This window comes from Cnephaeus nilssonii, assembly GCF_951640355.1.
Source record: "Cnephaeus nilssonii genome assembly, chromosome: X".
NCBI classification, from domain to species: domain Eukaryota; kingdom Metazoa; phylum Chordata; class Mammalia; order Chiroptera; family Vespertilionidae; genus Cnephaeus; species Cnephaeus nilssonii.
In genome coordinates this window covers 18617623-18643838 of record NC_137071.1, presented here as the reverse complement: position 1 = coordinate 18643838, position 26216 = coordinate 18617623, and the positions used below count along the sequence as shown (strand labels likewise).

At 38.8% G+C, this 26216-nt stretch overlaps 1 protein-coding gene across 4 annotated transcripts in view; it reads left to right on the top strand.

Moving 5' to 3' along the window:
* DMD (dystrophin) overlaps positions 1 to 26216 on the top strand; it is a 2362317-nt gene that overhangs the window by 2318425 nt on the left and 17676 nt on the right. For all 4 annotated transcript variants that reach the window (XM_079764882.1, XM_079764883.1, XM_079764880.1 and 1 more), the window contains 2 exons: positions 19167 to 19410; positions 20275 to 20398. In XM_079764882.1, coding sequence (XP_079621008.1) covers positions 19167 to 19410; positions 20275 to 20398 — 368 coding nt within the window. The remainder of the gene's footprint in view (positions 1 to 19166; positions 19411 to 20274; positions 20399 to 26216) is intronic.

Genomic DNA, 26216 nt, shown 5'->3' with positions numbered 1-26216 from the left:
TTTATGAGAGACAAACATGGATTGTCATTCTGTTGCCTGCATGGCAAATTGATTAGATTATTCCCGAGTTTTAAAGGGGGGGGGGCAACCTGATTCACTGTGAAGTCTAAAGTTAAAGTTGTTAGTAGATGTTACACTACAACAGGAAATTCTGTGGATTTTTAGTACCTACTCAGTACCTCTTATCTTTTTTTGTTGGGCGACCAGATGTTATACAGCCTAAATTTGAGTTTTCTCTTACTCCTTTCATTCCTCCAATGATTATGCAACATTGTATATTCAAAAGAAATTTAGCTTGATTACTAATACCACTGAATTAAACTCACTGGAAATCATAATCCCTTTGCTCTACCTTGTTCATGATGCCATGTCTTTGGACCCAGGGCTGGTAGTGTCCAGTATTCACAGCTTCAGGATGTCTTTATTCCATGTTGCTTTGTGTGAGTCTCCAATGATGGTGTCAAGAAGCCAAGAGGAAGGGAAGCTGAAGGGGGTCAGGAGTGGGCATTCCAAGCACAGGAAGCTGCAGGTGAGGAGCAGCAGAGAGTGTTTGGGAAACTGCAAATAGTTGTGTTACTTGTGATAGGGGCATTTTCCTAACAAGGCAACAAAATGGGAAGAGATGAGGCTGGACAGCCGGGCAAGGCCAGATCAGGAGGGCATGATGCCATGCTGAGAAGTTGGGGCCTTCTCACGTAGCACAGGTAGCCACTCAAGGGTGTCAGTCAGGAGTGCTGCTGTTACAGTTATACTTATGTACATCACTCAGGCAGCTGTGTGGAGAGCGACTTTGAGAAGAGCAATACTGACAAGTCAATCAAAATGGGAGGTAGCATGGAAACCCAGGCAAAAGATGATTAGGGCCTAAAGTAAAGGAGATGGGGAAGACAGGCTGAATCTGAGGAATATTTGGTGGTTCGATGGTTCTAGGGAGGGAAAGGAATGAGTCCCAGTTCTGGTGGACACATGGCAAGATGATGGTTGGTTGCAGCTTGGACTGACAGTTCAGGAGGGGTAGCAGCAGATCCATTCTTTCTTTATGTTTATATCAATATAAATTTACAGTATTTATATTGGTCCTTCAAGGGTCTAGTAGCTGGAAGATGGTGAATGGGGTATGGAAGATGTTGAGTTTGAGGTGCTGGTGACATACTCATGTGTAAATGTCTGACACTGAGAAAAGGAACTTTGAAGTTTGCAGGAGATGTGTGGGCCAAAGATATTAATTAGAACTAAGAGTCACCAGCTCATAAATGGTAGTTGATACCATGAGAGTAAATTTATCTAGACAGGGATTGTGTGGCTGGAGAACATTGGGCTTCGTAGAACTCTGGAAGATGTGAACATTAAAATGTTTACTTCATGACTTTCATTCTTTATATATATAAAAAAGTCTAAGCAACCATCTAACCAGTAACTGTGACACATACTGACCACCAGGGGGCAGAATCTCAACGCAGGAGCTGCCAAGCTGTGGTGACTTGGCAGCTGCGGTTCTCGGGTGACACACCCGGAACCAGAGAGGAGGGAGCCCGATTCCGGGGATTCCGAGGTACGTCACCTGAGAATGACCCTCTTGCAATCCAGGACCCCTCAGGGGATATTGGAGAGTCCATTTCAGCCCAATCCCGAAGGCCAGGCTGAGGGACCCCACCGGTGTACAAATCTGACCAGGCCTCTAGTATGTAATAACAATCACTAAAGGTTTGAAAAGACATGTAGAGAAAAGTGTGTCTTTCTCCAACTTTTTTTGCCCTGGATATGGTGTTCCCAGCTCTGTAGGCTGCTCCCTTTATTGGTTTCTTGTTTACCCTTTCAAAGATCTTGGTCTACACATGCAAACATCTGCAAGTATATTTGTGGTTGTTGGGATTATTTCACACAATATTGTGTAGTGTTCACTCGGGTGTTCTCTTTTTACTTAAGGACCCCTCAGTACTTTTCTCATGCTGGAGGAAGATGCCAGAATAGGGGAAGAGAGCTTGGGAATGATAGGGGCATTTTCCTAGAGGAGGTGAGAGGGAGAGGGATTAAGGGTACAAGGGCACAGCAAAAGGCATGGCCGTGAATGAGAGAAGGGCTGCCTCTGAAGACAAAGTGATAGGTGAGGATCTTAGGGTAAGGAATGGGGGTGGGAAGGATAACGGAGTGAATGTTAAATGTCCATTAGATGTCAGTGGTAATTAGGTAGAGACTAATTCCCATAGCTATTATATACTTTTTTTTAAGTTGGACTGCTGGGGAAAGAGTGGTATCCAAGCAATTTAATGAAACTAGGCCTTCCTGTCACTTGGCAACATGAGCCCCCAAAACAAAGGGCTGCAGAGTCTTTTTAGATAAGGGGGTTCATTTTCTGACATAAATCAGACAGTCAAGATCTTTTATAGCAAAAGAAGCTATCTACCATACGCAGAGAAGCTGAAGGGCATACACACTGCATTTAATAGCTATGCAAGAGTCAACCACCTCAGCTCCACTCGGACAGGGAGGACAGGTACACGGTGTGGGGCACCAGGATTGCAAGGTTCAGTTTCTATCTAACCAATCCAGTAACTCAGTTTCCTTCACTTTATCTAGACTTCATCAAAGCCCAAGGGGACCAATTGATGCTATCCAATTCGTGGAAGTAAATGGATAACCCAGAATGATAATTTTATTTCTCACTTTATCCTAATTCTCTCTCTTTGAAACTGTATTGTTACATCTAATACCAGTATACTAATGTTGCCTTAAACCTTTTTTATGGAACAGCATGGGGTTTAAATATAAATCCTACATCTATTAAAATGGGAAATTATATTTTTTGGAGACTAGAGTTGTTACTCCATTCCAGAGTCCTAAATCTTTCTTAAATATGTGTGTGTGTGTGTGTGTGTGTGTGTGTGTGTGTGTATTATTTTCAGAGAGGAAGGGAGAAGGAGAGAGAGAGAGAGAAATATCAATGATGAGAGAGAATCATTGATCGGCTGCCTCCTGTACACCCCACACTGGGGATTGAGCCCGCAACCCAGGCATGTGCCCTGACTGGGAATCGAACTGTAACCGCCTGGTTTATAGGTCGACACTCAACCACTGAGCCAGCATGCTAGCTGTGCAGGGTTCTGTATCTTATAAATAAGAATAAAAATCAGATTTTTATCTGGTGATCTTAGATTCTTGGCATAAGAAATTGCATAGTCATGAGGACTGTTTCATACTACCCAAAAATAAAAGCCCCCCTCTAGTGATAAGAATATTCATGACTTTCATTCTTTAATATGTAATAACAATATCTAAAGGTTTGAAAAGACATGTAGAGAAAAGTGAGTCTTTCTCCAACTTTTTGCCCTGGCTATGATGTTCCCAACTCTGTAGGCTGCCTTACAAGTACAGCAGGCGTCTCCCTAGAGCAGGCTGGATAAAAGCTGAAGTTCTCACAATCCAGTTTCCCCTTTTAGATCCTCCATGAAGACCCTCGTGGTCCTTTGACTTTCATTACCAGCCTGTCCTGCTACAGAATTCATTGTAGTCATAACTTTCTTTAGTTACTTTCCAGGCCTAAGGATACAATTTCATTCAATTCTGCAGATAGTTGGTGAATGCTTAGTGTGTTTTTCAAACTGCTGGGACTACAAAATGAATAAGCCTTGGTTCTTACTTTTCTGGAGCTTAAAATGTAATAAAAGGCATTAAAACATAAACAGCTAATTATAACCCAGTGTTACAAGTGCTCTGGGGGCACAGAGGTCAATGATTAATTCTGTCGGAGAGGTTGGAGAGATTCACAAAGGGAATTGACAATAAAGACTGAGTAGGAGTTTTGTTTTGTTTTTAAGCTGAGAGAGGGATAAAGAATGAGCTCTTCCTACCAGTGGGGCAGTGAATAATGTTTAGCCAGAGCACAGAATGAGAATATGAGGGTAGTGAATCGTAGGTGGAGACCACGGTTTAAAGGACTTTACATGTTATACTAAGGAATTTGGATTTTATCTGATAAGCAGTTGAACAGTGCAGGGTTTTTGAGGAGGGGGAGACTGACAAAAATAATTGTAAACAGGGAGCTAAAGCCATGGAGATTGGTAGAATGACAGTGGAACAATTAGTTGAAAAGATGGTCAGATTCTGAACTAAGGATGTCTCAAGTAGGTGAAGAAGGGATGGAGAAATGGGAAAGTCACACTAAATGAATAAGGCCAGGGGAGAAGGGAGAGAGAGGAAATGGGTGAAATGAAAATTTTAAATTGGGGAACTGGGAAATGATCCTTCAAAAAACAAACAAAACATAGCACACACAGGAAAAGCTACTCAGTGAATAGAGAAAAAGAGCTATGTATGGGACATACAAGTGGAAATTTCGTATATTGACTTTATGTATTCACTTTCCAAAAAGGATTTGAAAAAAAACAACACACACACAACATGGCAATAAGATTCCTGCAATTTAAATAGTGAATCAATGAAAATATTTGGGATTAGCAGAGTTGATATAATTGAGCTTCAAATTTTGTCTGATCTCCTCTGCAGCCAGGAGGATAAGAGGAAATGTAATGATTTCTCTAGTTAATTTTGCATGTAAGAAGCATGCAACTTTCTAAGAAAGTACCATGTCTTTCCTGGCTCTAAATAATAACAACAACAACAACAAAAACAAATAGCTGTCATCTGAGTGCTTGCTATAGACAGGAACTGTTGTGCGTACATGTAAGATCTTATTTAATTCTTAGAGCAACCCTATGAAGGAGAAGTTCTTTCTAGAATAAAGACTCCATGGCCCAGAGTCTGAAGGACATGTCATACAGCTAACAAGGAATGGGGCCTGGATTCAAACTCAGGCAGTCCTGGACTCTTAAACAATGATGTGAGTATTGGCTAGTGTCCTCAACAATACTTTTATAGGAAAGAACAAAGGAAATTTTATGTGGCTGCTTCTAGTGGCCTTTGATAATTGTGGAAAGCTTAGCATTAGAGACCAAAAAAATGATGACAGTTTTCCAAGGATAAAGGTCACTGTTGCCCAAAATGTGTTCTGCAGAATACTAAGATATGCCTAAGAAAAATGAATTCAAGGACAGATAAACTTTGGAAACACTTGTATTGGAAATTCATGAGTAATTGAGCATTGACTCTGGAAGTAAAGAAACATGATTAGCTTTCTTTAGCCCAATGTTGCTTATATGTATTTGACCAATTGTAATGTTCTAAGGAACACACTTTGGCAAAAAAAAAATCAAGTCTGTAGTAAACTTTGAAAACCAGGCAAGGAGATAGCACAGTTGGCTCTCTACTGTGGGTGTTAAGAAACCTAGCCATTCTTTCTGGTAATGAAGCTATAACAGGTGTCTCTGAAGATGAAGCCTGGATTTTTCTCACAAAAGTAACTTTTGATATGATCTAGCAGTAAAGCCCTATGAACCTAGAGACCAGAGGGATTTCTTCTAGAGAATCCAAAGGTAGGCAATAAGTTATCTCCCATGTACATAGAAAATTCTTTGTACTTTTTTTATGGAATACCTCACTGACTAATCTGCCTTTTCCAGTCAAACTACCAACAAAAATTCCCATCAATAACTTGACAAAATTAACTTGCTCCATGGTGTTCTTAATTGTTAACTGGTTGAATTTTGAAGTATGTTTACCGAAAACAGCAACCGTTGCCTCTATTACAATTACTGTTGAATCTTTTTTAGTAGTTAGATGCAAAGGCCAATTATTACTCGAGGCCACTTCTGGAGTGTGATATCAAAGTGTGCTACCAACACATGGGAAGATATTTCTCCTTTATCTTATAGCAGAAATGCAAGTATAGCATTTTTGTTCTATAGTTCATCTCAACAGAAGACTAAGGTATGAATTTATGTGTAGCTAGTATATGGTCCTGTGTAATGTTGCTTGAGTAAGCAGATTCCTTTTCTGACACTGAAATGTTAGAAGAATATGTCAATCTGTGTGTCTTGGTGCTTAGCAAGTTCCAGTTCACAGAGCCCATAGCTAATGGAAACATCCAAGAGACTGTTGAAAAGACTGGTGAGGAGTTCAGAAGAGAAGTCTGGATTGAGGACTAATGCGTTAAGAGGGATGGGAAGCCTAGGAAGAGGGATAGGGTCCTTCTAGGAAGAGAATATTAGAATATGTTTATGGAAAGAAGACCAAGGATCTACCTTGATTGTGTAATTGATTGGAATTGAATATGGCCAGTTAGAAATGGTTTCCCGGTGCAATGGCTGGCTTCTGCAGATGCCTAAACTCATCCTTTTTATTTTATTTTATTATGTTAATAATTAAAGTTGACCTTTCTCAGTATCTCCAAATTCTGAGTTACCTTATGGTACCACTCTGTCTGCTAACTACAGGTCATAAGTAAATCAATCTGATAATTTTCCTGAAATTTCTTAGTATTGTGTCAAAGATAGAAACAGCCTATATTTTTAGTTGTAGCAGTGAGAATCGTGCCCAGTCTTTTTACATTAGTTTTACATTAGTGTAAGATTTGTAAGCATTGTTAAATAAACAATATCCCACATGCTAGAAGGTGAGCTCTTCAAGGGTAAAGGACATATACATGACAAAGTGATCACTATGATAGGTCTAGTAACCATGTCACCATGCATAATTATCCTATCTAATAAAGAGGGAATATGCTAATTGACCCTCACGCCATCACAAAGATGGTGGTGCCCGCAGCCAATAAAGAGGGAATATGCTAATTGACTACCACACTCTCAAAGATGGCAGCACCCACAGCCACAAGATGGCGGCGCCCAGTCCCCTCAGCCCCGCTGGGGCAGCAGGCTTGCCGCGTGCCTTCCTCTGGAGTCCCCCAGTCCCCTCAGCCCCCTAGCCACCCAGGGCCGGCCCAAGGCACAGGCAAGCCTCAGATGGCAGCTGCCTAGCCGCCCAGGGCCACCTGAGGCTCAGGTAACCAGAGCCGGCTGAGGCTTGTGCTGCTGGCAGTGGCAGCAGCAGAGGTGTGATGGGGGCATCACCTTCCCCTGGTCACCGGGTTGCCTCCCATCCCTGAGGGCTCCCGGACTGTGAGAGGGGGCAGGCCGGGCTGAGGGACCCCCCCTCCCCTATCCAGTGCATGAATTTTCATGCACCGAGCCTCTAGTTTCAATATAATTGGTTATATTCCCCTGCATTACATCCCTGTGACTTATTCTATAACTGGTAGTTTGTATCTCTAAGTCCCCTTCACCTTTTTTCACCCCTCCCCCTCCCCTGTCCTCTCAGGCAACCATCTGTTTTATTTTGAGTTTGTTTCTGTTTTATTTTACGTGTATATTTGTTTTGTTTTGTAGATTCCACATACAAGTGGAATAATATGGTATTTGTCTTTCTCTGACCTATTTCACTTAGCATAATGCCATCTAGATCATCCATGTTGTCATAAATGGCAAGATTTCATAATTTTTCATTGCTGAGTAATATTCCATTATATATAGGTACCACACCTTCTTTATCCTTTCACCTATTGATGGACACCTAGGTTATTTACACAATGAACATAGGGATACATACATCTTTTCAAATTAGTGTTTTCTATTTCTTTGGATTAATATCCAGAAAAGTGGGATTGCTGAGTCATATGGTAGTTTTAGTTTTAATTTTTTGAGAAAATCCCATACTGTTTTCCACAGAGGCTGCGCCAGTCTGCATTCCAACCAGCAGCGCATAAGGGTTACCTTTTCTCTACATCCTTGCCAACACTTGTTGTTTGTTGATTTGTTGATGATAGCCATTCTGACAAATGTGAGGTGATATCTCATTGTGGTTTAATTTGCATTTCCCCAATGATTTGTGATATTGAGCATCTTTTCATGTCTGTTGGCCATCTGAATGTCCTCTTTGGAGAATTTCTATTCAGGTCCTCTGCCATTTTTTAATCAGATTGTTTGATTGTTTTTTATGTTAATTTGTATGAATTTTTTAATATAAGTATTAACCCCTTATCAGATATATCATTTGCAAATATCTTCTCCCATTCAGTAGATTGCCTTTTTATTGAATTGATGGTTTCCTACCTGTTGCAAGAGCTTTTAGTTTGATGTAGTCCCATTTATTTTTGCTTTCGTTGCCTTTGCCCTAGGAGACAGATTAAAAAAAAATACTGCTAAGATGTATGTTAAAGAATTGACTCCTGCAGATGATCGGGTATGTAGGGGCTGGCCCCACAGAGCAGGAGTCGCATCGGTGAGGGCCCTGGTGCTGCCGAGGCCACCTGTTGTGTGTGTCGGTTGCTTGGGAGGGGATCTGCTTCTGGCCTAAGCTGGCTGTGCTGGTGTAGCAGCTTGGTAATAGGTGTGATGGGAGCCAAACCCAGCCACTGCTTGTGCTGGGCTTGGGGCCCCGTGGTAGGAGATATGATGCAAGTTGAGGCTGGCTGGTACTGGTGTCAGGCTTAGGGTCACTTGGTAGGAGCTACAACGTAAGCTGAGGCAGGTGATGGCCTGTGCTGAGCTTGGGGGCCTTGGAATAGGCTTCCACATGTGTGTGAGGTCTAAAGCTATTTGGAGTGAGCAGGTTGGGTGGGCCAAATGGTGTTGGCCCAGTTAATGGAGAGGGACATATTTGGCACCCACCTGAGCCAGGCCAGCCAGGTGGAAGGGGAATACGACAAAAAAAACACAAAGGAACAGATGTGTCCACCTGCACTTCTCTCCCTAGAGAGAGAGCCCACTGATCCCTGAGCCTCCAGCCCTCAACCCTAAAGTTAGTCAATTTCATTCCTCTTTGTGTGACCCAGGCACTTCTCACACTGCTGCATTCGCACTGGAACTTGGGAGCAAGTGAGTTTGTGCTTGAGCCCTTTAAGAGCAGCGTCTTGGTCTCTCATTGCTCTTCCTCTTTCTTGGACATAATCCCTAATGGTTTTAAAAGCCACAGGGGGTTCCTCTTTGTGGCCAGGTCCCCTGGGCTGGGGAGCCTGGTTTGGGGGTTGGACCACCGTGGCTGAGATCTCTCTCCTGTTTGTGAATCCTCGGGCCTGCCCACACTGCACCCCTGTCCCTCCTACAAATCTGAATATGGCTTCTTTATATCCTTAGTTTTAGGACTTTTGTTCAGCTAGTCTTCAGGTGATTCTCAGCGATGGCTGGTCTATATTTAATTGTAATTTCCATGTGTTTGTGGGAGAAGGTGAGTTCAGGATATACCTACCCCACTATTGTGACCCTGCCTCTAGAACTTATTTTTAACTTTGTATAGGATTTTATTGAGATATCATCTACATACCATATAGTTCACCCATTTCAAGTGTATAATTCAGTGGTTATCAGGATAGTCACAGAGTTGTGCAAGCATTATACAGAATCAGTTATAGAATACTTTCCTTGCCCCCAAAAGAAACCCCATACTTGTTTCAGTCACTCTATTTCTCCCAAAACAACCCTTCCCCAGCCCTAGACAATCACTGATATGCTTTCTGTTTCTACGAATTTGCTTATTCTGGACATTTCATATAAATGAATACTACAGTGCATGGTATTTTGTAACTGGCTTCTTCTACATAGTATAGTGTTTTAAAGAACATCTCTGTTGTACCATGTATTAATACTTCATTCTTTTTATTACTGAATGTTATTCCATCATATGAATATGCCACATTTTCTTAACCCATTCAGCAGTTGATGGACATTTGAGTTGTTTCCACTTATTGACTAAATAGAGATAATGGTGCCATGGACGTTTGTGTACAAATACTGAGATTTATTTTAAAGAAATGATCCTGTAGTTTTTGTCATTGTAATAGAGGAGGCCATAGGATAAAATACAGCAAGAATGTACAGTAGTGTGTGCCAGGAAGGGAAAAAATAGGCTATCAAGATGAATTTACTGGAAGAATTTAAGGCCAAGTCTAACTACTCATAAGGGACTCAAGCCTGGACACACAAAGCTTAAAATTATTATTCTCCTAGAGACTGTTATGGCTTTTCGCTGACCACAGACAACGGACGTTTGATATTTTACTGTATTTGTCTGAAAATTGAAACACACTTTACCCAGTGGTACTATTCCTGGGGACTAGACTTCCTCACTTTTAAAACCTCTGTAGTACTAGTGTACTTTGGAATGGTGAAGACTAGCTACTGTTATTTTTGTCTTGGCTTATTTTCAGGTATAACAGTTAGGATTTTTAATGAATTCTTCTCTTCTTGTGTTGAAGTTTTGATTAATACATTTATTCTACAGACAAAAATGTCATAGTCTCTGATCAGGAGTTTGTGAAAATATCTCGATCATTGAAGGTAAACTAAAGCTAATTAACATTGTCAGATTCTGTCTCTTGGAACTCACTCAAGATACAGATTGATGTGTCAAGGGCCTATCCCCAAAACAGAGTACAACTAGATACATTAACCTGTAGACTTGGTCCAAATATTTATTACAGCAGTAATCTACACACATAATTTGATGATTTTGTCACATACCCAGCAGACTTTGTCAGATCTTAGATCTGATCCTAGTAATCTTAAGCCAGTGATTTCATTTTGTACAGATGATGGAAAATATATAATAATTTCCAAGTTCAAGGGTATCTCTAATAATGACTAGAGGGCTATAACTCAAGTATATATATATAGAGCGAGAGCAAATGTTGGATGATAAAACAGTTTCTGAGCACTCTAGATGTATATTTTCTGCCAAGCTCAATAAGTCTTAGTAGATTGCTTTTATTTAAGATAATTTAAGTGCTTTTTAAAAAATATTTTGATTGATGTCAGAGAGGAAGGGAGAGGGAGAAAGAGATAGCAACATCGGTGATGAGAGAGAATCATTGATCAGCTGCCTCCTGCACACCTCACACTGGGGATCGAGCCTGCAACCCAGGCACGTGCCCTGACCTGGAATTGAACCGTGACCTCCTGGTTCATAGGTCCACACTCAACCACTGAGCCACACCAGTCGGGATAAGTGCTTTCTCTTAACAGGAAGTTTTCAGCACGCCTGAGTTTCCAAATCTAAAAAGTTCAGAATATGGAAAGAAATAAGTAACAACAACAATAATAATAGCCAACATTTATTGAATACTTAGAATGGGCTGGGTGGGGTTCTAAGAGTTGTACAGATGGAATACAAACCATACTGGCTCATTAATCCTCCTGATGGGTTGAGTGCTTAAGTCAGTTTCCTAGCCTCAGAAAGTGGCAGAGACTATTTGTGAATTCAAGTCTCTCTGACCAAAATGTCAGGCTCTCAAACCCTCTTCTAAGTCCCCCCTCAGCCATGGTGATAAAAGGCATGTAAAATGCAATGTGTAAAAAAAAACTCTTATTTTTCTTTACATGCTTCAATATATCTTAAAATGCAGATATCACTGGAAGAAATGGCATCTACCTAATAAAAGAGTAAGATGCTAATTGACCGTATCTTCGCGACACCCAGCCAGCCAATCAGGAGTATGCAAATTAACCCAACAAAGATAGCAAGTTAATTTGCATACATGGGCCCCGGCCCCCCGGCCACTCCGGGCCTCTGAGCAGCGTAGGAAGGCGGAAAGGCCGCTCTGGGCCGGAGTGGAAAGGTGGCTCTGGCCAGAGCAAAGGCGGTGCCAGCAGCCAGGGGAAGGAAGGCCCATTTGGGCACGAATCTTCGTGCATCAAGCTTCTAGTATTATTATAAAACTAGAGGCCCATTGCATGATATTCATGCAAGAGTAGGCCTTCCTTCCCCTGGCTTCACTCCCAGCCGCCTGGGAGCTGGCACGTCCCCACTCCCCGGCCCATCCAGGAGCCAGCACATCCCTGCTCCCTGGCCCGCCCAGGAGCCCGCAAGTCCTCGCTTCTGTGCAGAGCACCGCTCCAGTAGCTCCCTCCGCTGCCCCCCTCCCCCTCATAGCAGGCGTCATGCCCCTCCCAGCTGCATATGCAAATCAACCTCCATTTTGTTTGGCTAATTTGCATACTCACTCTGATTGGCTGTGGGCGTAGCGGAGTGATGGTTAATTTGCATGTTTCTCTTTTATTAGGTAAGATACCAGTAAGGTTTAAATAACTTCTATATAACACGTTTATGCTGATAAAATTTCAGTAGGAAAGGGGTTGGACTTATGAGCACTCAGTGCATGAAAGAGGGACAGTGTTAAGAGAAACAGATTAGAAACAAGAGCCTGGGGTAGTCCTGACATTTTTACTGTTTTGCTCAAGGCAGCCCTAAAATATGCATACTTTAACTTTCCACCCTATGCACCTCTCCTTAATTAACACTGGTAATGCCAAGGCACATTGATGTCTTTTCCCATCCAGTTTGAGGGTACTTCTTACTTTGTATTTGATAAAATTTTACAGTATAACTTTAAACATTTTTATTATAATGGAAAGTCTATGTGCCATTCCTGGTTTTTAAGCTAGATCATGCTTGCAAAATTTGTCTTCATCTTCTTTTTAGAAATTGCTAATGTGCTAGACTCACAGTTGCTGTAATTGTTTCTGTAAGATGTATTACATTTGCCTGAGTCCAGATTGATTTCACTGCTTTTAATATTGTATGAGGGTAAAGCTAGATTTCTCAGGGCCTATTCTTTTTAGATGCAGACCTTTGTAGTTGTTTCCACTTTATGAAGTAGACTAAAGTGTATAAAAGCACAAGCACACACAGAGTGTATAATACTGTGTAAAAGGCATTGATCAGTGGAAAGTGACCTTCAATTGTTTATTTCAAAATACCATTATACAGCTATATAATTACACATGCTAGGAAAGTTCCATTTAAAGAGTAGACAACGTACTTTGAAAACACTTGGCCTCTGTAAATTGATTACACAAAAAAAGATTGCTGTAATGTTCTTTATCCTAACTAATATGTAGCTGGTCGTGATTGCCAAAAGGGCCAAGAGACGTCATGTTTTCAACAGGTAGAGGTAAGAGCAATCTGATTCATCTCTTATATCCATTACTTGGTTAGGAAAATTTTTACTTGACTAGAAATTTTATTAAAATGTAATTTTGTATCTGGACAACCACATTTATACACTTGGTGACATAAAATTAATCAGATTCATCTATGTAGTTGTAGAATGGATGGAGTGTTTTCAGCTCTATGGAGAATAAGAAATTAATAATGGATGGGAGACTTTTTTTTAGGATGACTAGCTGCAGGAAGAAATTGTGGTGACAGGGCCATGTGCAGTGAATTTGAATTAGTGTTCTTTCGGGAGCTACTAGAGAAATATAATTTACAAGATAATAAAGAATGTAAATAGATCCTCTGGAGTCGTTGTCTGATCACTGACATGTATTCCCTGTATTGAAATTACTCTATACACATTCTAATAATTAGAGAATCAGTAGGGGTGAGATGTACATGTATAACTTCAAAAACAGCCAAATATATATTGGTACAATGTAAATTGATAGCCAGCTAATAAAATGAGTAAAATTTGTATTTGTGATTAAGCTTTAAAACAACTTAACAGTGGTATCTCAATGATCTTTTATGGGAATGATCTGTGCTTTATAAATACTGCATCCAAAAAAATCTAGCATTTGGATTTTTTTTTATCCTCACCCGAAGATATTTTTCCACTGATTTTTAGAGAGAGTGGAAGGGAGGGGGAGAGACAGAGAGAAATAAACATCGACGTGAGAGAGACACATCAAATTGGTTGCTTCCTGCACATGCCCTGACTAGGGCTGGGGGGATGGAGCCTGCAACCGAGGTATGTGCCCTTGACCGGAATTGAACCCAGGACCCTTCCATCCATGGACAGATGCTGTATCCACTGAGCCAAACTGGCTAGGGCCAGATAACTCTTAAAGGTTTTGGCATATGTGTTTTAAATATAAGCCTTAATTTATAAAGGCTAAATGACTTAATTTCCCAGCCCTTAAAAAAATATGCCCTAGCACAGTCCTGTAACCCTGATCATGTTTATCAGGAAACATTTAGTAGTTATCTCTAATGCAAACCCTGAACATCATTTGTTCTTGATTATTTTTGTAATCATTTGTAAATACCTTTAAAAGAGAATTTAGACTCAAATCAAAGAACTGTATTTTACTTGGTTTCTGGCCAAGGTACCTCTTTTGAGCTATTTCTGGCTTTTCAGAGTTTTGGCATGACAGCTTGTCCTGCCTCAGAGCTTCAGGAGGAAAAACTAGTCCCTCAAAAGCAAATTTGTTACTGAGTTTAATAGAAGGTTTATGTATGTTACATATTTGTTTAAGAGAAAGGAACTCCTTTGGCTCATTTAATCCTGTCCTGGTGAATTTAGGTTTGAATGGATTCTGAGGGAATATTGATCTTTCAGCAGCAAAAACAGCAAGCCCTGGTAGGCTTCTGATCAAGATCACATTAGCTCTTGCTTTAAGGCATCTTCCTCAGCTCCTACCATTTATCCAGTGGTAGATAATATATGGAGTGAAACAAAAATGGAAAAGACATAGCTGGGCTTTAAAATAAGATGAACATCTCTCTGGATCAGAAATGGAAACAAACAAACTCAGGACACAGTGAGCAGTATGTGGTATGTAGTGGGCTTTCAGCTCCTGCTGTCTTAACAGGAATTACAATTTTCCTCACAAGGTGTGGGGGCCCAGAGCCAGACATTTGAAATCAGGGCCGCGCAAAAACACACCCGGAAAGGCACATACATAGGCATACTCATATGTGAAAGAACATTGAAAAAAAGAACAGTTTGGAGTGCTGCGGGGGACTACTGCTTATTAGTATATGCAGCCATGGACCTAATGTGGAGCCTGGGGAACAGGTGGGGAGTGCACTTGGGAAAGAGAGCATCAGAGCCTTAATACCAGGGCATGAACCATGCTGCCTGGTGATGAAAGTCACAACAACTGCACTCATATCATTCAATGCGACTGCTACAGATTACCAATATAAGATCTAGTAGCTCTTACAGGCTAGAGGCCTGTGAATGGCAGATGGTAACTGCCACAAAACCACTTGATGGGGAGAGGTGAGTTCCAGCAGGAGAGGAAAACACACTCCATCTCTTTCAAAATGTGTCTTCAAACCAAAATCCAAAACACATTAAAAGGTGAGAGAGTCCTTCCAAACTGACCATCAAAAGATGAATTAAGCCGAAACCGGTTTGGCTCAGTGGATACAGCGTCAGCCTGCGGCCTGAAAGGTCCCAGGTTTGATTCCGGTCAAGGGCATGTACCTTGGTTGCGGGCACATCTGTGCAGGAGGCAGCTGATCGATGTTTCTCTCACATCAATGTTTCTGACTCTCTGTCTCTCTCCCTTCCTCTCTGTAAAAAATCAATAAAATATATTTTTAAAAATAGATGAATTAAGCCTAGATGAAAGTAAAATGATAGAATGGTACAACAAGTATTGCTTGTAAGTACATTTAGGATGTGCTCAAAGACATAAATAAGAAAACACCTTTGTTAAAAAGAACAAGAAACTAAGACACAGAAATAGATGAAAAATAGATGGATCTGAAAAAGACATCTTTGGAAATAAAAACTATCACAACTGAAGCTACGAAACCCAATAGACAGGATAGAGTGGACCCAGTCACAGAAGATAAGAGAATTAAAAGATGATTCTGAGGACTTTATTGTGCACAGCGCTAAGAGAAAAAGATAAGAAATAAACGAGCAATTAAAAGAGATGGGGAATTGGCCACAAGGCTCTAAAATATACCTATTCGAAGTCTCAGAAGAGAATGGATGAAATGGCAGAGAAGCAATGTTTGAAGCTGTAATAGCTGAAAATCTTCCAGAACTGAAGAAGGATGTGAGTTTTTAAGGAAATGGTCTCCCGAGAGAAATTTCAAACATCTGGGAAGGCAAGAAAGGCTCTACTTAGGAGCAATTGGTATTCTTCACAGCTCAGCTTTGGGAGGCCCTGGCTGATTCAAATGACCTTTTCTGTTTTTCACTGGAAAACATAAAAACTGAAATGTAATGTGTTGTATATACTAAACCATGTTTTCTGAACAAAGGCACTTATAAATAACCCATTAAAGGAGAATCTGTAGACAACTAGACCCAGAGGATCAAGATATCAAGGAAGACTTCTCTAAAAAATGCCATTACCTTTGTGAAAAGTAGGTGGCAAGATAGTAATAATTTGTTTTTAGACATGGTCTTCAGGGTAGTATCACAATGTTTTCAAAAATAACATTGTGGATGACCCACTAGAGTAGAAAGAAGAATCCTGAATAGGACATTACGTAAGAAGGTATTACTAGTTGGAACATTTCAATGAAGGTGAATTTCTTTTAGTGAATACTGCAAGGGGGAAAATAGAAGATAATTCCTGTCAAGTGAAACCTTATGAACATTGGATGCTGCTTCAAGTTCACAGAAACATTTAGGTGATTGTCAGTTAAGTGGTCAGAGATTGGATTTAATTAATGTGGACAACTGCATACCTTGGTTCATACCCAGAGGACCTATTTCCTATCTGGCTGAAGGAAAACTTATTTTGATAAATCTCTACTTATTACTGCTTTGTCAAAGCAGTTTGCTATAAAACAAACTGCACACACAACTGTCCTTGAAGATTGAGAACTGATGGGATTTCAATCAAGACAGATAGGAGATTATATTCCTGTAGATGAAAAAGTCATATATTGGTTTCCTACATAACTTTAAATTCCTAGAAAACTTATAATGTTAGCTATAGGGTAGAGCTTTTAAAAAAAAGAATAGATTGGATTTTATTTCTTCTTTAATGTGAAGATACATCATTTTGAAACTAAGCATTTTGGAAGACATGCCATTCTCTGCCCAGATACTGAACAACAGGAAATATTTTCCTAACAGGAAACCTGATCATGAGATTATCTTACTTTCTCCAGTGGGACAATGGGAAAACGTCTCACCTCACTTGCATCTCATATCTTTTCTCATAGATATAGGTCCTCCACATTTGTGGATAGGAAGTTCTCTCGCCTGATGAAATATCATCTGTGAACAACAGAAATCTGTCCTCTTATTTTGATATTTATCGTAACTTGATAAAAGGTATCAAAGAGTTCTAATCAGCCACCAGGTATCAAATAGCAGAAGTGTCATCAATGGGAATTGTATTTCCAGCAATCCTAAAGCAAGAAGGAAATCTGTAGTCCTAAATATATTTATTAAAAAGCATGAAAATAAAAATAAATGATTTAAGCATTCAACCTGAAAAGCTAGAGGAAAAGGCACAGTGAATTACACCACGTTATTAATGGATGTGAAATGAGACTAGAAGTGAAGAGCTTCACCACATTCCTGGATATGAAGACTCAAAAACATGAAGTCTGTTCTTCCCAGTTTAATCGATAAATTCAGTGTAATTCAAACCCCAAATTTCACCAAGAATTTTGGTATGAAAAGGTGACACTAAAATCATAGGGAAGATCAAAGAGGTGAGAAAAGCAGAGACCATTTTAAGGCAGGACAATGGGAATGGGAGGGTCTACCACACACCAACTTATTTGAAGCTGCGGTGTGGCACCTGCATGGGGCGGAGACATACAAAGAAACCAACGAAATGGAATAGAGAGCTCAAATGCACACTGTGTGTTTATGGACTCTTGACGAATTGCCGAGATACCCTTAGAAATCACTGGGGGGAAATATATATAATGAATGGGGTTGGCTTAATAAGTTATCTATGGGGGAAAGTAAAAGTAGATTGTATGTTTACACCAAGCACAAAAGATTCTGTGTAAAAGTCCTAAATGTGAAGAACAAAATGTGAAACTTTATGTCAGTACAAGGAAGATTTTCTTAAGCAAAACATAAAAAGCAGAAAATGGAGTAATATATGAAAATTTAAGTTTTTTGGACAACAGGATGCCGTGAACAAAGTTAAAGATAAGCTTTACAGAGATATGGGTAGGAGATGATATTTGTTGTGCATATAGCTGACAAAACAATAAGCATCCAGAATATAACCAGAACTTTAATGAGAAAAAGACAATCCAGAGGGGAAATGGGTAAAGAAATCATGAAAAGCCAATTAACACAAAAGAAGTTCAACCTCACCAGTAATCAAGGATGTACAAATTAAAATGCACCCATCAAATTGGCCAATGCTTAAGTGTTTGATAACCCCAAGTCTTCGACGAAGTCACTACTGGTAAGAGAGTAAATTGGTAAAACCACTTAGGAGAGCAATTTGGTAATATGTAGCAATGTAAATGTTGCTGGAACCCCAAAATTCCACATCTAGATATGTTCTGTAAGGAATCTCTTAAACAGGTACCCAAGGAGACAGGTAGAAGGAAGTTCATTGCATCATTGTAACTGTGAAAAGTTGGAAATTTAAATGCCCATTGACAGGAGAGTGTTGTTGGCATATTAAAGCAGCAGAATAATCCCTTACAGCACTTAAAATTGCAAACTATTATGTATCAACATGGATAACCCACCAAAACAGTGTTGAAGGCAAAAAGCAACTCTTAGAATGGTATGTACATTCTTAAACATTAAGTTCTTAAATAGAAAGTTTAAAAACGTGAAAAAATAATGCTATTGGATTGAATTACATGAAATGGCCATTTTGTAGGTAAAAAAAAACACAGATGAATATCAGCCTCTTTGTTAAGTTCATCCTAGTATTTGTGGATATGATCGTGGTAATGATAGACACGGAATTCAGGATGGCATTATCTCCTTGGGGGCGATGGTGAGGAGGGACTGATATGGTATTGACCAGGGCATGTCGGGGAGCTTCAGCTTTAACTATCATATTTTATTGCTTCAGATATGATTTGAAAACAATAGGGCAAATGTTATATGTATTAAAGCAGTGTGTTGGGTACATGGGTACATTCTTAGTATGTTCTTATACATTGCTGTTGAAATAGCTGATGGTTTTTTATCAGCAAACCACCGTGTTGATAGAGGTATGAAAATTGTAATCTTATGACATAGAGAAGTATTTACAAAATGGTTAAATTTTTTTTGCTGCTGACTTGTCTGAACATAGCATTCATGAGGCTTTTCGTATAAAATGAAAGGTTGAAAAGCACCTCGCCTCACACACCTGTCAGATGCTTCTGATTTTATTTTTATTTTTTAGCATTACTAAGATCGTCATCATAAAAATCCATTCATTAAGTGCCCCCCTCTTCTGCTTGCTCTTGTGTTTGGTGGTGGTCAGGTGCATCTCTGCCATTTTATATGAAATCTGGTGATGATATTGAACTTACTTTTTTTTCCTTTCCTTTCCTTTTCTTTTTCTTTTCTTTTTCTTTTTCTTTTTTTACTTCTTTGGTGCCAACAGGAATCTGCAAGCAGAATATGATCGTCTGAAGCAGCAGCATGAACACAAAGGCCTGTCCCCACTGCCGTCTCCTCCTGAAATGATGCCCACCTCTCCTCAGAGTCCCCGGGATGCTGAGCTCATTGCTGAGGCCAAGCTACTTCGTCAACACAAAGGCCGCCTGGAAGCCAGGATGCAAATCCTGGAAGACCACAATAAACAGCTGGAGTCCCAGTTGCATAGGCTAAGGCAGCTGCTGGAGCAAGTGAGTCTCCCCCACCCCCTCTTTAACTTGGGACATTTACAAAATCGTACTTTCTTTCTCTTCAATAAAACTAAAAAACAGACTGCCTTTTTGAGAAGTGCAATAGGCATCAATTTGTTGAGTACCTCGTATGTGCCTAGCAATGTGCTAGATATCAAGGGACATGAGGAGGAAAACTAGTGTGTTTGTTAATATTTGTTCAAGATTGTTTCCTACAAAAAAATGTTCTTATTGGAATGATTTAAACTTCATCTTTAAAAAAAGTACCGAAAGGTTTCCACTAGTTTTCTAAAAGTGAAAATGTTACCTCTTAAAATGGAACTCTCTTTTTAGCAATTAGTATTACTGTAATTTCTGGTATACCTTTGGGTTTTTTTTTCTTATATTTTCTAAAATATAATTGTTAAGCCTCCATTGAAAACCTAGTAAGATACTGCATTGTAGTAGGCCCTACCTGCACGTGGTCCTGGCTTGCTGAGAATGTTACCTTTTAGGATATGTTTTCTCCATCTTACTTCACAAAAATATGAATTCTCCACTACATTTTTTGTGGCCCCACATGGTTTCACCATTCTCACATGACCTTCTAAATATTTTAATTATTTAGTCTAATGATTTTTATTTATCCTTTTTCACTGTAGCTGTGATTTTTTTTTCAAACATATAAGGGGGCACAACTCAAGCACAAAAACAATATCCATGGAGCTCATCAATAGTGAAATTTCCCAAATTTAACAATCTTTAGGAGGTTTCTAAGTAGGAAAGGTCGTCATTTCTGAGTCCTGAATGTCTATAATGGTTTTATAGTTATATATCTGAGTGTTTACTATGAAAAATAATACTGTTTTCCTTTGGATGCATTAGCCCCAAGCAGAGGCCAAGGTGAATGGAACAACTGTCTCCTCACCTTCTACCTCTCTTCAGAGGTCAGACAGCAGTCAACCTATGCTGCTCCGGGTGGTTGGCAGTCAAACTTCAGAATCCATGGGTAAGTGTCTGTCTTAGGTACTCCTGGATTTTGTTATTTCTTAAGGTCTGGAAAGGGTGAACTCCTTGCTGAGAGGTTCAAATCGTCGGCTAAATTATCTAATATCATTTCTGGGCAAAGCATTGTGAAGGAAGAGAAAATGTTTGACGTTGTTTTCCTGGCTTTCCCACACCTTTAGTAATTTAGGGCAATCTCTGCATTAGATTTGTTGTCTCCACATGAGATCTGAAGATAGCTAGCAGATTGTCGGGACTGTAAAAGATCACTCAGTATATGAAAAGATATTGTGTGCCTTTGAAAACTCCATAAGTTCCAAATACAAGTTTTAGTACCACTGTTGTTATTTCCTACTGCAGGGTTTTCCCCTTTTTTGAAGTAAGCAAAACGTGTGAAACTAAGTCACATATGTCAGCCGTGAGACTCAGAGCCCTGGGTGCTTAGAAACATTAATTATTTAGGCATGTCAACACCGGCAAAGAGGCAGTGTGCCCATGAAAGCACCCAAGGTAAAGTGCACGTCAGGCCCTGGTCCTGATGATTTGTGGAGCCAAGAATATTGTGGCAGAACTTGAATGCAAGGGCAAAACTGCTATATTCTGGGGGCTGGGATAGGCTGAGATAACTTGCCAATATACAATGGGTAGGCTCTGTTGTTAAGTGTGTCCTCTGAAAGAAAAGACTGAATTCAAAGGAGATTTTTTTAAATGTATAAGGCAACTTCATTTAAGAAGAGAAAAACCCCAACCATCTTCTTGAAGGATGCCCACAGGTATTTAAACAAATGCTATGGGTGTCCTCATACTTTGAAGGTCTATGTGCCAAGGTCTGTGAACCATATTCTGGATAGAGAGTTGCATTCTTTAAATAAACAACCCCAATGACCTTTTTAAAGTGGAATATGGGTGAATTCATAGTAGGTGATCTATGTAATGAGTGAAGTGCTTCCTCAAAGCATGAAATACTTATCACTGATAAGTCTCTGTGTACTATATGTGTGTTTACTGGAAGAGTATCCTAATAAAGCTTACATTCTATTGGAAAAGACAGACAAAGAAATGGAAATTCACAGTTATGTTCTCTTGGCTTTTATGAGCTACACACACAGGAGCCTATGACTTCCTAACGACTCCTTATGTCTAATGACTCCTTAGCTTCTGATTTAGAACAATTTCAAACTTATGTCAGAATTGTAGTTAATGCAATGTTTTTGCCACATTTGCTTTATTTATTTATAGTCACATCTATTTTGTATATCTATATGTTAACGTCTTTACATTTACTGTATATATTTATTTATATTTTATGTGCATATTTTATGCATGTGTAGAGTTTATTGACTTGTTTCTCATTTTACTAGCCCACTTAATGATTATGTTTCATACATAATGACACTTTACTCCTAAATCCTTCAACATGCATCTTCCAAGGTGAAAGATCTTTGCATTCATAACTACAATAGAATTACCACACTCAGGAAATTAACACTGATACAATACTATTACCTAATATATAATTTAAAATTCAGATAGCTCCAGTTCTGCCAATAATATTCTGTATAGCATTTTGCTTTTTTTTTTTCATTCAGCATCCAATCAAGGTCATGCTGTGCATCTAGTTAACACGTCTTTTTAGTCTCCTTTAATCTAGAACACTTCCCCAGCCTCTCCACATGACAGTGACATTTTAGAAGAGGTCAAGCCAGTTGATCTGTAGAATGCTCCTCAATTTGCATATATCTGCTTGTTTACTCATGATAGGATTAAAGTTAAATATTTTATAAGCAATTACCACATAGGTGATGTTGTATCTTTCTCAGCTCATCACCTGAAGGCTTTCCTAACATTCTCTCTCCATCTCCTTTACTCTTTCTTGGCACTACTTCCATTCCTTGGCTTCTGCCATGTTGATAACCATAAGTCCTAAATCTCTCTACTGAGTGTCTTCTGGATAAAAATATAACCCAATCTGAAATCCCGGTCAACTTCCAGAACATTTCTTCCAATTTTCCAAACTACACAAAGGCAGTCATTTTCCACACTTTGTCCCTTTATCTACTTTCTTTTACTTTTTAGCTTCCTTGAAGTATAATTGATATACAAAAATTGCATACATTTAATATATACATTTGGATGAGCTTGGACATATGTGTACATCCCATGATATGATCACCACAAGCAGGCACTAAACATATCCATCACTTCTAAAATCAACCCTTTCCTTAATTTCTTTAGCCAAGTCCTACCATCATCAATCAAATCATCATGGTTAATCTGTTTTTACCTCTCTTAAAATGAGCAGAACTCTTCAATTCAGTATTTCTGCCCAAATTTAGCCTTCATCATCTGATCAGCTGAACAGATAATATGAGTACTCTCCTAATTGGTTTCTTTCTTTTCTTTTCTTTTCTTTTCTTTTCTTTTCTTTTCTTTTCTTTTCTTTTCTTTTCTTTCTTTTTTTCTTTTTTTGGTCCCTCTCCCTCTTCAAGCCATCTTCCAGATGTTTTCAGTTTCTCTCCTAACATTCAGATTGTATATTATTCTTCTCCTTAAATATGCTTGTGACTCCTGTTTGCCTATAGAATAAAGTTCATACTCCTTAGCATGGTATTCAAAATCCACTTTCCTCTGCAACCCAATTTTTTACTGCCTTCAAACATGACCACAGAAGATCTCAAATAGCCAAAGCAATCTTGAGAAAGAAGACCAAAGCAGGAGGCATCATACTTCCTCAGTTCAAACTATATGACAAAGCCATCGCAGTCAAAATAATATAGTATTAGCCTAAAAACAGACTCATAGATCAACAGGACAGAATAGAGCCCAGAAATAAATCCGTGCATATATAGTCAATTTATTTACAACAAAGGAGCCAACAACAGACAATGGGAAAAGGATAGTCTCATCAGTCAGTGGTGTTGGGAACACTGGATATCCACATGCAAAAGAAGACCACTATCTTATACCGAAAAATCAAATGGATTAAGGGCTTGAACATAAGACTTGAAACCATAAAACCCCTGGGAGAAAAGATAGGCAGTAAGCTCCTTGATATCAGTCTTGGTGATGAAATTTTTGGAGTTGGCATCAAAAGCAAAGGCAACAAACGCAATAATAAGTGTGACTACATCAAATAAAATGCTCTGTTACAGCAAAGGAAACCATCAACCAAATAAAAAGGCAACCTATGGGATGGGACAAAGTATTTGCAAATCATGTATTTGATAAGGGGTTAATAACCAAAATATATAAAGAACTCATACAACTCAATAGAAAAAAATTTGATTCAAAAATGAGCACAAGATCTGAATAGACATTTTTCCAAAGAAGCAGCACAGATGGCCAGCAGGTACATGAAAAGGTGCTTAACATCACTAATCATCAGGGAAATGCAATTTGTAACCACAATGAGATAAAAGAATATTAGCTACTAATTTTAATATTTTTCACCACCATTGAACACTGACCAGCTAATAATCACTATTATCGTTGTATACCATAATTAAAGAACTTATATACAGCATTATAATATAAAATTGAAACCATCTACCCCAAATATAATTTTAAAAAAGTAATTGAAGCTAATATCAAGTACTGGATAAATCATTTTTTTTTCTTCTGAAAAACTGGAGGAAAGCAGAAAAAAATATGTCATGAAGTAATCACACATAAAGCTGGAAATTGGTTAAAAACATTATATGTGATTTAAGTAATCCAAAGAAAAGTAATGATGGGCATAGTTGCTAATACACAGACCCCTTTTTAAGAGAAAATAATTTTCTAGTACATAGTTCCCTTTTGTATAAAGAGAAAATGTTTTGCTTGGGTGTAAGCAAAATTACAGGAATAAGGTTTCTTAGGTCTTTTCTGCATAGGTTCTGGCTAAAGTCACTTCTTAAGCAAGTAGGAAAATCATCATTTGAATTGAGGGAAGGGAAGTGAGTCAGATGGGATGTCATCCTTTCAAGAAAGCCTAACATCTTGCTGAGTTTCAGAAGACTTTAAAAAAGATCTTGCCCAGAGCAAACCATTCCATTTCTTTTTCCCCCAGATTAACTTTGAGTCATTTCACTTCTTTTTTCTCTACTTCCTCAGTGTCTATCACATTATGTTATATCAGGGTATATTTTAACTTTGATTATGTCTTTCCTTATTTTGAAATACTCATTTAAAAATGTTTCAGTCATTTTTGGGCCAACTTCAAACAAGCCATGACAGTTATAGCTAATAATCAAAAAAGGAGTTTTATGCATGTTTGTGGGAATCACCTTGGAGTAGAATGAAACTGAAGTGTTAATTCTAAAGAATTGCCATTGGCTAAGTTTGAAGTCCCTTGACCATTAGCAGTATACTTTTGAGCAGGCATTTGCTATTTCCTCTGTCTGATGTGTTCTTCCCTCTCAACTACCTACTTCACACCCTCACATTCTTAAAGTTTTTGCTCAACTGTACCTCCTCAATGAGGGCTTCTAAGATTCCCCTTTCTGAAAATTATTCCTCATTAACCCTCTCTTCTGTTTACCATCACCTGACATACCTATGTAATTTGCTTGTGTATTTGTTTAGTCTGTGTGCCAACATAAGAATATAAGTTCCATGAAAACAGGACTTTTGGGTTGTTTATTGCTATAACTCCAACACTCAGAACACTGCCTGGCATGTAGTTGGCCTTTAATAAATATTTGAATAAATAAACTAATCTTACTTGTTTTAAATTTTTATGACTTTTTTTAGATATTTAAAATCTAGCTGTTTTAACTCTTCCAGTGTAATGTGACATAAAAAATATTAGGGTTTAAGCATTTTCAGTGTGTTGATTCACCTGTACTCATGCATATCTGGGATAAATCTGATTTTTATTTTTAAAAGGCAGTTAGTTAAACCCAAAGGATCTTTTTTACTTACTGAGAAAATCTTTTAGAAAAGAAGAAAGCAAGATTATACTTTGTGTATGTACTACCTAGGATGTAACAGGGACTCAAAAATGTTTGAATGGGCACATTTATATCTGCCATGAAAGTTTTCCATTAAAACATATAAGCCAATTTTACATTTGTACTTAGCCACTTATATTTGAGACTTAAAGAAAGATGATACTTTATCTGTAGAGATGAACTTGGCTGACATCATTAGGTTTATACTTTATAATTTGATTCTTGAAATAATTCAGGGAGAGGAATGCCAGTCATTTCATTGAACTGTGCCTGAATCTTAACGCAGTACAATTGAGTTCCTAGAGCTCCAATATGATGTAATTAAACTGTCAGAAATGTCAACATCGTTGCTCATGAGTGTATCTATTGGTTCAAATTTATTCTGTAAGGCATAATATCACTGCCGTGGACTAGGTGCCATTAAAAATGCCTCATGTTCTGCGATTGGGCAAAACTTTGCATCAGTAACGGAACATAGGGATGTAATCATCCTTGTAGTTGTCCAGACTCAATATGCTGAATTTCATCTTTTTCATTTCTAAAAACACAAATATAAGCCCAGGGGTGTGTGGATAGATGGATGGATGGATGAAAACAAGGATTAAAAAACAAGGATGAAAACTTAATAATAAATGCAGGATTGTAATCATAGTTGAAAATTTAAGTGGCAGGGACCTTAAATATTGGCATCTTTAAGTCATTATATCACTGGCTCTCCAGTCATTTCCCAATCAGATGTGAACCTAGGTTTCCTTCATTATTGTCGACTTGCTGAAGCAAGGTCTTCTTTTAGGTGAAAATGGCAATATGCTAGAACAAATTGAGATGGGAGAGAAGTTATTTTCACCATTAGAAGGCTGAATGTTATGAAAAATTAGTTTCCAAGGA